The sequence below is a fragment of the Equus przewalskii genome, unplaced genomic scaffold (genome assembly GCF_037783145.1).
Source record: "Equus przewalskii isolate Varuska unplaced genomic scaffold, EquPr2 ChrUn-10, whole genome shotgun sequence".
Classification (NCBI taxonomy): domain Eukaryota; kingdom Metazoa; phylum Chordata; class Mammalia; order Perissodactyla; family Equidae; genus Equus; species Equus przewalskii.
In genome coordinates, this window is record NW_027228747.1 from 3682631 (window position 1) to 3697993 (window position 15363).

The 15363-nt window shown below is 58.3% G+C and overlaps 1 protein-coding gene across 10 annotated transcripts; it reads left to right on the plus strand.

Moving 5' to 3' along the window:
* The first annotated feature begins 530 nt into the window (after window positions 1-530).
* On the plus strand, window positions 531-14283 carry SEMA6C (semaphorin 6C). 10 transcript variants are annotated; one of them, XM_070607083.1, is made up of 21 exons: window positions 531-798; window positions 1128-1256; window positions 2802-2850; window positions 4566-4737; window positions 6445-6559; window positions 6837-6900; window positions 7055-7111; window positions 7453-7554; window positions 7778-7868; window positions 8085-8204; window positions 8388-8476; window positions 8802-9019; window positions 9305-9436; window positions 9735-9887; window positions 10128-10301; window positions 10621-10767; window positions 11058-11135; window positions 11262-11317; window positions 11490-11534; window positions 11888-11983; window positions 12408-14283. In XM_070607083.1, the coding sequence occupies exons 4-21, from the start codon at window positions 4620-4622 to the stop codon at window positions 13451-13453; spliced, it is 2901 nt and encodes a 966-aa protein (XP_070463184.1). In that variant the 5' UTR covers window positions 531-798; window positions 1128-1256; window positions 2802-2850; window positions 4566-4619; the 3' UTR covers window positions 13454-14283. The 10 variants fall into 10 exon arrangements, with proteins under 10 accessions (XP_070463184.1, XP_070463193.1, XP_070463191.1 ...); XM_070607085.1 differs by having other exon boundaries at window positions 551-798; window positions 1131-1256; XM_070607086.1 differs by having other exon boundaries at window positions 669-802.
* Window positions 14284-15363: the final 1080 nt, after the last annotated feature.

The window sequence follows — 15363 nt, forward strand, 5'->3', positions numbered from 1 at the left end:
GCTAGGCCTGCCTTACTGGAGTCAGGATGAACCAGAGGAGAGAGAAGGGGTTGAGGTAAAAAGAGTAGAGAGGAGTAACAGGGGGTTAGGGCAGAGTAGGAGAGAGGTGGGAGACTCCCTAGGGAACGGGGTAGCCAAAGCCACTGGGGAGGAGAAAGGAGGGAGGGAGAGTCATGCCGGCTCTGACAGGCCAGCCCAGCGGAGGTCCCCAGGTTTCCTGTCTGTCTCTCCTCCCAGCTTCTCTTCCTTCCTCTCTTGTGAGATTTCTCCCCAGGGCCTCTCCGTGTTAAAGCGTGTGAGTCCTCCTCTGTCCGGGCCTCATCGACCGTCCGTGGGTCTCTCCATCTCGCGCCTGGCTTTGGTTTCCAGCTCACCCTCCCGGCCTGGCCCTCTCGGTAGGCGGTGCTCCTGGCACCCCGCCCCCGAGGGGAACTATTGGTGGAGAGGTGTCGAGAAGGCGGTGTCTACCTGGCCTCCGAGAGCCGGATTAGCTGCCGCGGCCCCGAGGCGGATCCGAGGCGGGTCCAGCCGGGAGGCGGGCGGGGCAGCTGGGGCCCGGCCCAGAGCTCCGGGCGGTCGCATTGTTTTCCTCCGTGGAGCCGCGGCGGGAGTGGGGGCTGCCACTGGGACCCAGGGCTCGCCCGACCCGACAGCACCCGGGGGCCCAGATCCAGGGTCCATCCAATTTGGATGCTCATTATATCTTGCCAGAGCCCCAACCACGGATTGCGAACTCGGCGCGGTGCGGGGCCGCTGCCCGCTCGCTGCCATCTCGATCCCGCTGACCCGGATCTCGGAGCAAGTACCCCGGAGCAGGGATGGGGCTGCAGGAGAGCGGGGAGGACCGGGGCGCCGCAGGCTAGGGGCAAGCTTCTGAAGTGCGAGAGGCACCCGGGAGGGTGCCAGCGCTCTGTGTCTGGCTGGCAAAAAGGGTCAGCAGAGTTGGGGTGCGCAGAGAGAGGTGGGGACCGTGGCTGAGCCCAGTCACTGTTCTGCTGGGCGCAGGGTCTGGTCGCCTCTTCCGACCGGGCTTCTCCGAGTCGCGTCCTCTAGATTGGGAAGCGCGAAAGGGGATTTGAGGCGCGCACCGTACGGAGGGTTGAAAATCTGGTCCCTTGCCTCCCCAGCAGGGAAACTAAGGCTTCGAGACCCGCGGAGAACCGGGCCGTCTCTATGCCCCTGCAGGGATGGGAAAGGGGACGCGTCGTTCCGGACTTTAGTGTCACGGCTGCACCTCTGTCCTTGTGCAAGAGAGAGTATGAGCACCTCCCAGGGGGTTGGCTTGGGCACAGAGTCGGGGAATGGGGCCCCCGAGAAACATCAATTCCGGCGCCCATCTCCTTCCTTCACCCCACTCGCCCTGGCGCTTTGTTAGACCGAGGTCTCCCACGGAGGAGGGCCGAACTGGCGACTGCATCTCGAGCCCGCGGACCCCGCTCAGCGCTGGCCCCAGGCCCGCCCTCGTCGGTTCCCTGCCTCTGGGCCTGTTTCCCTGGCCTCGGAGACCCGCCTCCGCTCCCCAGTCCCCGCTCCCATTCCCATTCGGTCTGGGCCTGCAGGCCCCTCCAGCCCCTCCTCCCGCTAACGTGGCTCTGGGACCCGGTCCCGGCCCAGACTCTGCTACCCGCCCCTCTCGGAGCCCCAGATCCAGTGAGGGGGAGACACGTCGAGCCCCTGGCCCCAGGCCCGCCTCATGCGAGGCTCTGGACACCTGGATTATCCTCGTTGGGGGTTAGGTGGGAAGGGAGGGTAGGTCCCGAGCCTGGGGCTGAGGGTGGGGAAAATGTATAGGAGAAGGGAACCCGCCTGTTCCGCGAGGCTCCTCAGGGCGCCCCCCGCGCCCCCAGAGGAAGGTGGACTGGGGCGGGCGATCAGCCCGAGGGCTTCCTGCCATTGTCCCCAGCCCGGTCTCCCCTTCTCCATCCCTTCCCCAGCCCCTGCTAGACTCTGGCTATGACCCCGGCCACTCCCCAGAGGTAGCTGCAGGGCCAGGAGGATTGAAAAGGGCTGTTTCCTCTTCTCAGCAAGGGGAGGATCCAGGAGGGGGAGAAAGAGCCTGTCAGGCTTCCCTCATTTGCTTCAGATGGGGTGTACGAAGCAGTTGGGATTGTTCCCAGAAGGGTAAACCTTTCCCCAGGCCAGGAGTGGGATGGGGGCCGCTCAGATGCTGCTCCCTGAAAACAGCTATGAGAAGTCCTCTTAAAGATATATTATAGTTAAGTCAAGGGGGCCAATGCAAAGGCCAACCAAGTGTTTTTAGAGGCTGGACTAATTTAGGCTAAGGTGGGGGGTGGGGTGGAGAGAGATTGGGTGGGAGGGAAGCAGGGGCTGCTCTCTCAGGGAAGAAGGAGGGGGCTGGGGGTGCTTGCTATCAGAGCATTTTGCCTAGAAATGAAGGGCATGTAAATGAGATGCAAATTAGCCTCTATTGTCCCCAGCTAGGGCGCTTTTGCTAACAAGGCTGCTGGTTTCTGAGGGTTTTAATATGGGAGTGGTCGTCGTGGCCCACAAACTCTCCTAGTCACCCCTTTTCCCAAGACTGGTCCTGCAGTTCCTGGAGTTTCTGGCTAGGGACCAGCCCCAGCCCCCGCCCTCACAGATCTGGGCATGAAGCGACCAGCACCTTTGTAACCAAGCTCAGTGTCAACCAATGCCCACCCCACCCCCGCCCTCCTTCCAGGGCAGCATCTTCCCTACCCTAGCCTCAGTAGACTTCTCCTAAATTTTCACATTTACTTTTAAGGGATGTGGCAAGGAGGTGTAACTCAGTCTTTTCCCTCCTCTGTCCCTTCTTCCATCAGGTCAGAGATCTCCTATTCCTTCAAACCCCTACAGGAGTCATCAACCCAGGTAAGGAAAGGGCAGCAGCCCCATAGGGCAGCTGGCATGGCCTGGGAGCAGGAAGAGGGTCTAGCTTTCTCCCCACTTGCCAGACACCAAAGTTGTTTCCTGGGTGAAGATACCAGTTGCCCAGGGCAACTTGGGGGAGGGGGGAGCAGGAGGGGGAGGATAAGAGACAAGCTGTGTCCCTTTCTGTTCCCCTGGGAGCACCAGCATCCGGAAACATAGGGGGGGCAAGGCTTGGCCTTTCAGCACCAGAGGGTCGTTAGCTAGCTGACTGCTCTGCCCCTAGGGAGGGGTCATCATTAGGTGTTCCTACCCCTTCCCCTCCTCCAGCTCTCTTGGGACCCCATCTGACGTCAGCCTCCCCACCAGTGACGCTGGGTTGGGGGTGGGGTACTCTTGGGTCCTGGCTCCAAGAGTGGAATTGTTGGGGAGATGGAATGGGCTGGGCCTGGAAGCCCAGGGTCTCTTCTTTAGAGGACATGGTGGGATGGGCAACTAAGGATTAGTGAAGGATAGCTGTCTGCTCGTGGCAAGAAAGGATTTTCACCCTTCCTGACCTGATTTCCAGAGCTTACACAGCCCCTCGCTTCAATTTCAGGGGAAGGAAGGCAGCAAGCTGGTATACACCTCCACTGTGGGTCCCAGCCAGGGTCAGCTTGGTTGGGGGAAGGTGGCTGATGAGTGGGAATGAGGGCTGTCTTACCGTTCCTTCCATCATATCCATCTTTTCCTGGACTTTGGGCTACAATTGCCTGCCTGTCATTGAATTATTTATATTTCCATTTTGAGGCCACCCAAAGAGGGAAGAAAAGGCAAGAGGGACACGTTCAGTCGGTTCTCCTCACCAATATAGCCCCTTTTATCCCTGGCTTCTCATATGGGGTGGGTCTGCTTGTCCCCCCATCAAGTACATGCACTGGTTCTTAGGAGCCAGGGAGGGAACAGGGGGCTAGAGAGGCTGGGAGGGGGCACAGTGGTCGGGCAGACAGCTGCAGCCAGAGCTAAATTTAGCCTCTGATCTGGCTTTGATGCAGATTCATTTTTGGCTAAGACAGCACCCCCCACCCCCCACCCCAGCCGCAACTCCCCTCCCTACCCAGCTTCTCCCTGGCAATGGGAAGGGCCCCTGAAGCATGAGCTTAGACCAGGCCAACGACCCCTAGGCTGCCTCCCCCTATTCTGTTCTTCCTCAACCTTAGAGAGGATGATGGCTGCTTCACAGCTGCCTCTGCCTGGGCACAGTGCCTGCATTTGCTCCCAGGGTGCTATGGGGGTCTGTGAGGGAGGGGGAGGCAGACATGGTGCCCTCTTCCTCCTCCCAGTGCCAAGGAGTCACTATTTATAATTTTAAGGCTTTAGTGTCTAATTATAGCTGAGAAGGGGTTAGCAAGAGGGGGGCCAGGAGGTGTCACCTACTGAATGTCCCAGGCCCAGTCAGAGAGAGGAGAAAGGGCTGAGTGAGAAGGCTGGGTGTGTCCTGTCCTTACCTGGGGTCATGCTGGCAGGCCTCACACCAGCCAGTTTGGGCCAGTTGGAGAGGGAAGAACCTTGAGTGACAGTGACAGCTGGCTGGGACTGAGGCAGTGCCAGGGAGAAGGTTCTTTCCCCCACACCACAGGGTCTTCTGGGGATAGACTAGGGGGTTGGGGGAGCCAACTTGCATCAAAGGTAGAGGGAATTTGGCCCCTTCCCCCACTTTTCTCTGTCTCCTCTTTCAGGGCCGGCATATGGGTGAGGGGGCACCTCCTGGGGCCTGAGCTGCCCCACACAGGATGCCCCGTGTCCCTCACTTCATGCCCTTGCTGCTACTGCTGCTGCTGCTCTCACTTCCCCATACCCAGGCCGCCTTTCCCCAGGACCCCGTCCCTTTGCTGACCTCTGACCTGCAAGGTGAGCACCCCAGTACCATGCCCCCTCTGTGTGCACTCAGCACTCAGTCTGGACAATTAGACACTGAGACCCCTTAAGTGGGAGACAAAGGGCAGGAGGGCTCTCAGCCTCAAGGAAGCTAAGAGCCTAACCAGCAAAGAGGAGCACACAGGTAGAGGGAGCTGGCACCTCAGGTCAGTCACCTACTCTCTTCACTTCAAGGCAGCATCATCTTGGGGGTTAAGAACCTGACTCTCAGCCAGACCAAACCTTAGCAGGTTTGAATCCCTGCTAAGCTGCTCACTAGCTGTGTAACCTTGGTCAAGCTAATTAACCTTTCTTTGCCTGTCTCCTCATCTGCAAAATGAAGATAATAATAGTATTCTACCTCAGAGAGTTACTTAGGGATTAAATAGTCATTAGAAGTAATACATGTAAAGTGCTGAGAACAGTGGCACAACATAAATGCTTTATATGGGTTTGCTATTCTTATTTTTCAAGAGATGTTTTCATTTTTTTCCTTAAAGATTGGCACCTGAGCTAACATCTGTTGCCAATCTTCTTTTTTTTTTCTTCTTCTCCCCAAAGCCCCCCAGTACATAGTTGTATATTCTAGTTGTAGGTCCTTCTGGCTCTGCTTTGTGGGACGCCGCCTCAGCATGGCTTGATGAGTGGTGCTAGGTCTGTGCCGAGTATCCGAACCAGCACAACCCTGGGCTGCTGAAGCAGAGCGTGCGAACTTAACCATTCAGCCACGGGCCGGCTCGTGTGTTTGCTATTATTAGCAGCTACAGAATGAAGGCTTGGGACTAGTTCAGTGGTTCCTAACGCCTCTTAACCTCCCTCTCCACACTTGTACCACTACTAAGCCTAGGTCCTACCATGAGAAAAACCATATACACACTTTTTCTGAGAAGAACTTTTATCTATTTGCAAGTCCCTTTTATAGATATATAGGACTTAGAGTAATTTTAAGGATAAAGGAACTGCAGTTGGGTCATTGGGAGTAACTGTTGGGCGATGAATGAGAATAGCAAACACTAACATGTGCCAGAGCAGTTCTAAGCTCCGTAGGAACATTAAATCATCTCTCCCTGAACTCTGGCTCCCTTTGAGCGCTGATGACTGTGGTTTCTATGAGCAGGCCAGGTGGATGCTGGAGTTGGTCAGAGGAGGCAGAAACCTTGGAGGGCTGAGGTGGCCTGTGAAGAGCCTTGAGGGGAGGGTGCAAAGTGGGCTGGGAGAAATGGGGTGAGTAAATGCCCCGGATGGGACGGTTTACATTGTGGGAGTGAAAGGGAATCGTTAGCCCTAAGGCAGTTCCAAGAAGGGACTGGACTCAGCTCTGGAGTCAGACAGACCTGGATCTGAATCTGGGTGCCTGCTGCTTCCAGGCTAAATGAGCTATGCAAATTCCTTAATGGCTTTAAGCCTCAGGATCCTCACCAGTAAAATGGGGCCAATGTTAGTACCTGCCTCACAGGGTTGTTGAATTTAAAGGAGACAATGCATCTAAAGTGCTAACACAGTGCTTGGCAGAGGTTAAGTGCTCAGAATTAGCTGGTATTATTTTTATTAATAGCCTTATTAATAGCTTTATTAATATCTGACAACTCATCTCACGTACCCACTATGTCCACGGCTGGGTTTCAACTGACTGGAGAGGGTGTTGAGGGAGTGTATGGTATCCCGGCTGGCACTCAGCACCCACCTCTGTACGCTCTCTAGGTACTTCCCCATCATCCTGGTTCCGGGGCCTGGAGGATGATGCTGTGGTTGCAGAACTTGGGCTGGACTTTCAGCGATTCCTGACCTTGAATCGGACCTTGCTAGTGGCTGCCCGGTAAACTGGCTGTGGCACAATTGTGGGGCAGACATGCATGCTCCTGGGCAGACATGGGACCTGCATGGCCACTGCAGCATCTTGCAGGGGCACATGCAGGTACACAAGCCATGGGACACTGAGCACAAAATGCCAAGGCATGGAGTAAGGGGGGGTTAGGGGGCAGGAGGTCTGCACTGTTTGTCCCTGAGCAGCTGACCATGGGCAAGGCAGGGGCTAAGGAGCTCAGGTGAGGTGGCTTGGCTTGGCTCTGATCCCTCCTTACCTATCCCTTCAGGGATCACGTTTACTCCTTCGATCTTCAAGCCCAAGAAGAAGGGGAGGGGCTGGTGCCCAACAAGGTGAGGGGCTGTGTGGGAGGAGGTGCAGACATGGAGCTGAGGCTGGGAAAGGTCTAATGGGGTCAAGTGGGTGGGAAGAAGAATCCAAAAGGAGGCATTAAGTAGCAGGGGTCCAAGTTGCCCCATGATTTTCCTCTTCTACTTCTCCCTGCAGTATCTAACATGGAGGAGCCAAGACATGGAGAACTGTGCTGTGCGGGGGAAACTGACGGTGAGGAGTAGAATGAGAATTTCGAGGGAGGGAGAGTGCCCTGCCTCCAGGCTCTGTCCAAGTGGAATTTCCCACCCACTTCTCCTATCCCAAGCCACAGAGGAAAATGTGAAGGAAAAGGAATTAATGATTTTTAGCTTCCTTTACATGCCTCACAAAAAAGAAAAGTCAGGCTCTGAGAGACCAAAGAACTTGCCCAAGGCTGCAGGGCTAGCGAATAGCTTGACTGGGACTTTACCCCACATTGCTCTGTGGCTCAAGGGGAGTAGCCGTACTTCCTGTGACCCCCTGCCCCAGGCCGAGGGATCCCTGTCACTGACCTAGAATTTTGGGTTCTCTAGGAGGAGTGCTACAACTACATTCGTGTTCTCGTTCCCTGGGACTCCCAGACACTCCTTGCCTGTGGAACGAACTCATTCAGCCCCGTGTGCCGCAGCTATGGGGTACAAAGGCGAGGGTGGGGGGTCAGGACAGAGTGGGAGGAGAACCCAAGATGGGCAATCAGTTTGGTGGGGACAGATCATGGAGGGTGGGGGAATAGGAGTGCCCAGAGTGCAGCGGTCCCAAAGGGATGGGGGAAGGAGGCAAGGGTACACAAGGAAGTGGGCTATGGAGCCAGACTCCAAGACCCCAAGGGTTCCAAGAATTTGTTCCCTCTGCCTCCAGATAACTTCGCTGCAGCAGGAGGGTGAGGAGCTCAGTGGGCAGGCTCGATGTCCCTTTGATGCCACTCAGTCCAATGTGGCCATCTTTGCAGGTGTGCACCTAGGCATGTAAAAAGCAAGCATGTGGCTGGAGGGAGCTCCCACCTTAGCCCCTCTCCTAATTTGGTCTTTTCCTTATGCTCCTAAGTGGAGGGTTGAGATAGGGGTCAGGGTCAGGCCAAAGTAGGGGTGGGAGGTGGGAGGCCCAAGGAGAGCCAGGATATAGATCCCTAAGCCCTCCCCTGACCCCACCCTACCTACACCTCCAGAGGGCAGCCTGTACTCAGCCACAGCAGCGGATTTCCAGGCCAGTGATGCTGTAGTTTACAGAAGCCTTGGGCCTCAGCCCCCACTCCGCTCCGCCAAGTACGACTCCAAGTGGCTCCGAGGTCAGGGCGGGCCTGGGGGAGGGAGGCTGTTCTTGGGGAGGAGACGCAGGGGGAGGACTGTGGCAGGGAGCAGGCAGGTGGTAGTAGTGTCTGCGTATGCAGACGAGAAAGGCTGTGGGGCCAGGAGTCTCTGAGCAGGTACAGATACTCTTCCATACCCTTTCCTGTCCCTCCCTCACTCAGAGCCATACTTTGTTCATGCCTTGGAGCATGGAGACCATGTCTACTTCTTCTTCCGAGAGGTCTCTGTGGAGGATGCCCGGCTGGGGAGGGTAAGGAGGTGGGCACCAGGGGTGGGTGGTTGGAGGGCTCTGCTGAAGCCTGAGGAGCCCGTCAGGAGAGAGCTCCCAGCCCTAATCTCCACAATGCAATCCCCTGGACTCTGAGGACCCAACTGGGAGCAGGCCCCAGCCCTGTGCTCCGACATCCTGCTGTGTTCCTCATCCTTGACCAAGATTGACCTACCACACCACACCCTTCCTTTGCTGTGCCCCTCATGTTGGTGTCTTGCTACTCTAACTCACCATACTTCTCTCTCCCCCTGGCCCTGTGGCACTCTCTCACTGTTCTCCTCGTCCCCCGACTCTCCTCCCCCAGGTGCAGTTCTCCCGTGTGGCCCGTGTGTGTAAGCGTGACATGGGTGGCTCACCTCGGGCCTTGGACCGCCATTGGACATCCTTCCTGAAGCTGCGGCTCAACTGCTCTGTCCCTGGGGACTCTACCTTCTATTTTGACGTCTTACAGGCCTTGACCGGGCCTGTGAATTTGTATGGCCGCTCTGCTCTCTTTGGGGTCTTCACCACCCAGACCAATAGGTTGGTACTACACTAACCAATGTGGCCCAATTTGTCCCTTGCCCCACCAGTGTCCAAGCTCTCCTCTCAAAGCCTACTGATGGGCCAATGAGGGGAAGCTCCATTCAAAGCTAGTTTGCTGTTCTGCCTATCTTCTTTTTCCTAGCATGGCACCCAGGGGCTGCCCCACTTTCTCAGGCTCCACTCCCTAATATGGTGCATGAAGGGTAGCTGCCATGTCTTACCTGGGAGGATCTGTGCTGTCCCTTCCAATACCCAGTCTGCATCCTTTTCTGGCTCCCTCAGCATCCCTGGCTCTGCAGTCTGCGCCTTCTACCTGGATGATATTGAGCGTGGGTTTGAGGGCAAGTTCAAGGAGCAGAGGAGTCTGGATGGGGCCTGGACCCCTGTGTCTGAGGACAGGGTCCCCTCCCCCAGGTACCCAGGATGGGGGTGGCTTTTGTGGGGGCAGAAGCAAGCAGTGTCTGCTCCCAAGTTGGGATTATGAGAAGAGGGTAAGGTGTCCAAAGCCTGGGGAGGGGGCAATAGTGGGTTGGCAGTATGACTGGAGAGCTGTAACAGGGAAAGGAAGCAGTAGTGTGAGTGTCTGTGTGTAGGGGGAACAAGGGCTACCGATCATGTTTGGGAGCAGTTGGGGAGCGGGGAGGCGGGTCATAGAGCCTAACTTAGCCCCAGCTCCCTGCCCTGAGCCTGTGCCTTCCCATGTGCCCACCAGGCCAGGATCCTGTGCAGGAGTAGGTGTAGCTGCCTTGTTCTCCTCTTCTCGAGACCTCCCTGATGATGTCCTGACCTTTATCAAGGCTCACCCACTGCTGGACCCTGCCGTGCCACCTGCCACCCATCAGCCTCTGCTCACCCTCACCAGCAGGTATGGGGCTAAAAAAACGATGACCACTCCTCTCCCCTCCTCAGCCACTCTCCTCTGACCCCACAAGGTAAGTCATATTGGTGAGAGGAAGAACTTATGAAAGTGGAAGGGAGAGAGCTAAGAAGGAAATCCTGGGCTGGGGAAAGGGCCCAGGAGTGGGTACCAGGACATATGGGCTGTCCTTGAAACACTCAAACTTCCACTAGTCAGGTTGCCCTGACCTGAGGCCTATCCCTCCAGGGCCCTACTGACCCAGGTAGCTGTGGATGGCATGGCTGGTCCCTACAGTAACATTACAGTCCTGTTCCTCGGCTCCAATGATGGGACAGTGCTGAAGGTGCTGCCCCCAGGGGGCCAAACTGGGGGACAGGAGCCCATCGTGTTGGAAGAGATCGATGCCTACAGCCCCTCCCGGTGAGGCCTTTGTCTGGCAGGCGCACCCCCTGCCCCCCAGCCCCACAGAGAAGGGATGTGTTGTCAGGTGGTAGATGGGCATGTGGAGATGGGTGGGGAACTGCAACATAGACTTCTGCAGGGCAGAAGCTGCGGGGTAAAGAGAGGGCCTTGGCGAGAAGCTGGGCAGTGTGGTGCCATAGGGTGGCCACTCAGGAACCCCAGCCCCATGAGTTGTACTCGGTTGCTTGTGCGCCTCCCTACCTTCTGTTCTTTAACTTACCCAGGGAAAAAGGAGCCTTACCGGTCCCAGCTCTGATTGCTTCTGGCCTCACTCTAGGTGCAGTGGGAAGCGGGCAACCCAAACAGCACGGCGGATCATAGGGCTGGAGCTGGACACTGAAGGTCACAGGCTCTTTGTGGCTTTTTCTGGCTGCATCATCTACCTCCCTCTCAGTCAGTGTACCCGGCATGGGGCCTGTCAGAGGTGAGAGGGGCCTGAGGCCAGGCCCTGCCTGGGCAAGCTCCCTGGGCCAGCAGGAGCACAGAACACAGCCATTGTGGGTGGCAGAGAAATGGAGGGGATGACTGGGGGGAAGGTGCCTCTGCATTCTGCAAGTGGGCAGTAACCAGGGACTGGAATAGGGGTTGGGGTGGATAGGATGGGAATACCAAGCTAGGGAGCCTCCTGTAGGCCACGGTGAGAGAAGAGACAGAGGAATGGAATGTGATTAGAGTGGAGAGGGTCCCAGCCTCACACGACTTAGTTTTCCCTAGGAGCTGTCTGGCGTCTCAGGACCCATACTGTGGATGGGATAGCTCCAGAGGCTGTGTGGATATCAGGGGACCTGGTGGGTAAGTGAGGGCCCCCCAGATCTCCTGAGGAGAAAGTTCCCTGCCACCAAGAGAGGAAGCTGAGGGCCAGGGTGGGGGATGGGGCTAACATGTATAACTGATGGAACCACTTTCATTTCCTCCTAGGACTGATGTGGATCCAGCTGGGAACCAGGAATCCATGGAGCATGGTGACTGCCAAGGTAAACAGAAGGGACGGCTGCAGCTGTAGCTGCACATGGCTCTGATGGCCACAGACACCATCCCAGGCGTGGCTTTTTTCTTTCTTTTCTTCTGTGGCACAGTCACCCCCCTCAGTGCTTCATGAGGCTTCCCCCTCCCCCTATCTTCACCCTCTCTCTCGCTTCTTCATAGATGGAGCTACCGGGAGTCAGTCTGGCACAGGGAATTCTGCTTATGGTGAGTCCTCTTGTCCCAACATCACCTTCCCTTGCTCAGCCCACACTCACCCAAGTCTGTGCCCCATAGCAGCAGCAGACCAGCACCCTGGACACCCTGAGAGTCTCAGAAAAGGGTTAGCATCCTCCAAATAGCCAGCATATAGCTCAGTGCTTGGCACATAGTAGAGTGCTTAATAGTTTTTGAACAAATAAATGAAAGAATGTCCTGCATGGTGAGCCCTTCCCCATACCCAGAGGAAAGTAGAGGCTGGAGTTCTGGACCTTTGGGTTCCAAAGTGGGGGGACCCCTGGATGGGTGTCAGAGCTGGAGAGCAGGAGCCTCACTGGCTCTGACCTGGTCTCTGTCACCAGTGCTTCTGGGTCCTGGCCCTTCCCCTGAGACCCCCAGCCCCCCCAGTGATGCCCACCCCCGGCCCCAGTCTTCCACTCTTGGAGCTCACACTCAGGGTAAGGGGGCTGGCTGGGAGGGACAGGAGTGAAGTGTGGGGCTGACGATTCGTGAAGAATTCCAAGCCCCTCACTGATCCGTATTTGGTGCTCACTAATGCCTGTTTGGAGCCTCCCCTCCCCAGAGCTGGGCATCCCAGCCCGGCCTCTTTCTGCACGGGCAGAGTTTGACAGTTGCTCTCGGCATGGCTACAGGGACCAGAGCTGGGATGGGGACTCCTCAGGCCCAAGCTCTAGCCTGTGTGTGAGGGGTAGTGCGATGTGCTGTGTGTGCTGAAGGGTCAGGGGAGGTGACTCCTGAGGAGGGTCAAGGCTGTGTCTGAGTGAAGCTGAGCAGCAGCAGGAGAGGCGAAACTTCGGAACTCGCCACCACCTCACGCCCGCCCGCCTTCGCTGAGCCTCCCTCCTCCCTCTCGGTCGGCAGGCGTGCGCCGGGACCTCCCCCCAGCCTCTGCCTCCCGCTCCGTCCCCATCCCACTCCTCCTGGCCTGTGTGGCCGCAGCCTTCGCCCTGGGCGCCTCAGTCTCTGGCCTCCTGGTCTCCTGCGCTTGTCGCCGCGCCCACCGACGCCGGAGCAAGGACATCGAGACTCCAGGGCTCCCGCGCCCTCTCTCCCTTCGCAGCTTAGCTCGGCTGCACGGGGCGGGCCCAGAGCCGCCGCCGCCGCTGTCCAAGGACGGAGACGGGGCGCAGACGCCCCAGCTCTACACCACCTTCCTGCCTCCTCCCGAGGGCGTCCCCCCGCCGGAGCTGGCCTGCCTGCCCACGCCGGAGTCCACGCCGGAGCTGCCGGTCAAGCACCTCCGCCACGCCGGGGGCCCCTGGCAGTGGAACCAGAATGGGAACAACGCCAAGGAGGGCCCAGGCCGCGCACGCGGCGGGAACGCGGCCGGCGGCCCTGCGCCGCGCGTGCTGGTGAGGCCGCCGCCGCCCGGCTGTCCCGAGCAGGCCGTGGAAGTCACCACCCTGGAGGAACTGCTGCGCTACCTGCACGGCCCGCCGTCGCGGAAGGGGGCCGAGCCGCCGCCGCCCGCCCCTCTGACCTCGCGGGCGCTCTCGCCCGAGCCCGCGCCCACCCCCGCGCGCTTCGCGGGCTCCAGCCTGCTCCCCCGGGAGTGCGCCCCGCCCCTGCGGCTGGACGTGCCCCCCGAGGGGAAGCGCCCGGCCCCCGCCGCCCGGCCCGTGCTCTCCGCCCCCGCTCCCCGGCTCGGGCTCGGGGGCAGCCGGAGGTTGCCCTTCAACGCTCACCGTGCGCCCCCAGCCCTGCTTACTCGAGTCCCCTCGGGAGGCCCCTCCAGGTACTCCGGGGGTCCCGGGAGACACCTCCTGTACTTAGGCCGGCCGGAGGGCTACCGGGGCCGCGCCCTGAAGCGGGTGGACGTCGAGAAGCCCCAGTTGCCCCCAAAGCCTCCCCTCGTCGGGCCCTCTTCCCCGCCGGCCGTCCCTAGCGGCAGCCATTTTGACTTTTAAAGGGTGCTGCTCCGCGGCCTCGAGTGGGCTTCCGGAGGCCCCCGCCTCGAAGGCCGCGAGCGGGGACGGCCCTCCACGGACAGCTCGCCGCCCTCTCTCCTTGCCCCACACCTCCAGCCTTCCTGGACTCTGAGAGTCTCCGGGGGCCCTGCCTGCCTCGGGTTTATTTATTGACTGTCGACTGTCTCCCCCTGTCCTCGAGAGAGGCGTGGGAGGTGAGAAGCTCGCCCCCTCAGTGAGCCAGCTTTTTGGGGGGAACTGGCACACTCCCGCTCCCCCCTCTCTCAGCCAAGCTGCCTTAATCGCCCCTCCGGGCTTCCTCCGTGGACTGGGCCCCGGGCGGGCCGCGAGCCGACGGAAGGCGCTGGGGCCACTGCGTGCAGTTGTGTCGCGTCCTCGGGCCTCCTGGGACGTGCCGCCTCCTACTGTGTAGGAGCCTCCGCTGCCTAATACAGCTGTGTCCCGAGCCGCTGCCTGACTTTACTCGCGGAGGGGCCGGGGCGGGGCCGGGCGGGAAGCGGTCGGCTCGCTCTGAGCCTTGTGCCCCTGAATCTCTGCCTTCATCTTGGCCTTGAGCTCTCTCCCGGCTAATTGGGATGGCTGCAGTCCCACCGGGGTTAATCAGGAAAGGTTTCCTGAAGGAGGCAAGCGAAGTGGTGTGGGGAGATGAGCCAGGGCCCAGGAGACCCACAGTAGAGTTTAGGTGGAGTTGGGGAGGGTACTTGGAGCACGTTTCTGGATTGAGGTAACAGAGACTTTTTCACAGCCTGTTCTATGGGGTGCGGGGAGGGTATTTTTGGAGAAATAAAATGAAGCTGCAGCCTAAGTGATTTAAGTTTCACATCAAGAAATCTTGTCCTAAAGAGAATTTGGAGAGAGTGGGTCGCATGAGGGGTAAGCTGCAAAGAACCAAAGACATCAGGCCTGCTGGAGGCAGCGGTCGCCCAGCCTTACCCTTCGCAGGGCAGGAAGGGGTGTCGAGAGTGCGTACCTCATCGCACGCATGCGTAGCCTCCTCTCGCGGAGCCTCGGGCCGCACTCAAGCCCCGCGCGCCGAGGATCAGCCAACGTGTGGCTGTCGTGATTTTCCTCTGGCTGGGGCTGGCTGTCCATCCCTGTCCGTTACCCCCGGGGGCCAATGGGAGGGACGGGCAGGACCGTCAGCCCCGCCCACTGCCTCGCGCTAAGAACACTTAAGGCCTCGCGCGGGTGGTGGCTGACTTTGCGGATTTACAAGTCGGGTATTTTGTTGGGGCTTGGCGGGAGTAACCGCCTAGTTGGAGCTCTAGGCCGCCCTCCCGCTCGCGCCCCCTGGAGACCCGACCGAGCTCTGCAGCTACGGAAGCCTTGCAGGTCCCTTTCCCCTTCGCAGCCTAAATACCTTGGGCGGGAAACTGCTGAGAACAATTTGGCGAAGACCCCGAGATTGTTTCTGGCTTCGCTCTTTATTACTTGTGATCCCGACAAGTCAAAGCTCTGCCCTAAGCCTCCGTTTCTTCATCTGAAAAATGGCGTTGAGAGGCTCAAGTACGATAACGTATGTAAGAACGCTTTCTAAAGGAGAAAGCATGGAACCCTGTGAGATAGTGCTTCCTCCAAACTTACACTTAGGCTATTCCTAACTTTGCGATCTGCTTCTGCTAAGCATCCCTTTCCCTTTGTATCCTTACAACCTTCATTTATAGATTTTACCCTCAACGTTTTTAAATGCCCTCTGAACATTACTCACACCTCAGTTAGCTTGTTCGGCAGATTTGGTTGTCGTCCAAGAGTCTGCCCTCTTGCTGCTTGGAGCTTGATTCGCTGGCTTGGAGAGGTCCTGGTCTCAGTTTGTTTCATTTATTTATTTATTTTCAAAGATTGGCGCCTGAGCTAACTGTTGCCAATCTTCTTCTCCACGCCCCCTCCAC

What these genes read in the sequence shown, in the direction of transcription:
- SEMA6C (XM_070607083.1), top strand. Translation starts at nt 4,620, where the DNA reads ATGCCCCGTGTCCCTCACTTCATGCCCTTGCTGCTACTGCTGCTGCTG. An exon ending in GCTGACCTCTGACCTGCAAG is followed by an intron (nt 4,738 to 6,444) that starts GTGAGCACCCCA and finishes TACGCTCTCTAG; the next exon opens with GTACTTCCCCATCATCCTGG. An exon ending in TCTTGGAGCTCACACTCAGG is followed by an intron (nt 11,984 to 12,407) that starts GTAAGGGGGCTG and finishes CTCGGTCGGCAG; the next exon opens with GCGTGCGCCGGGACCTCCCC.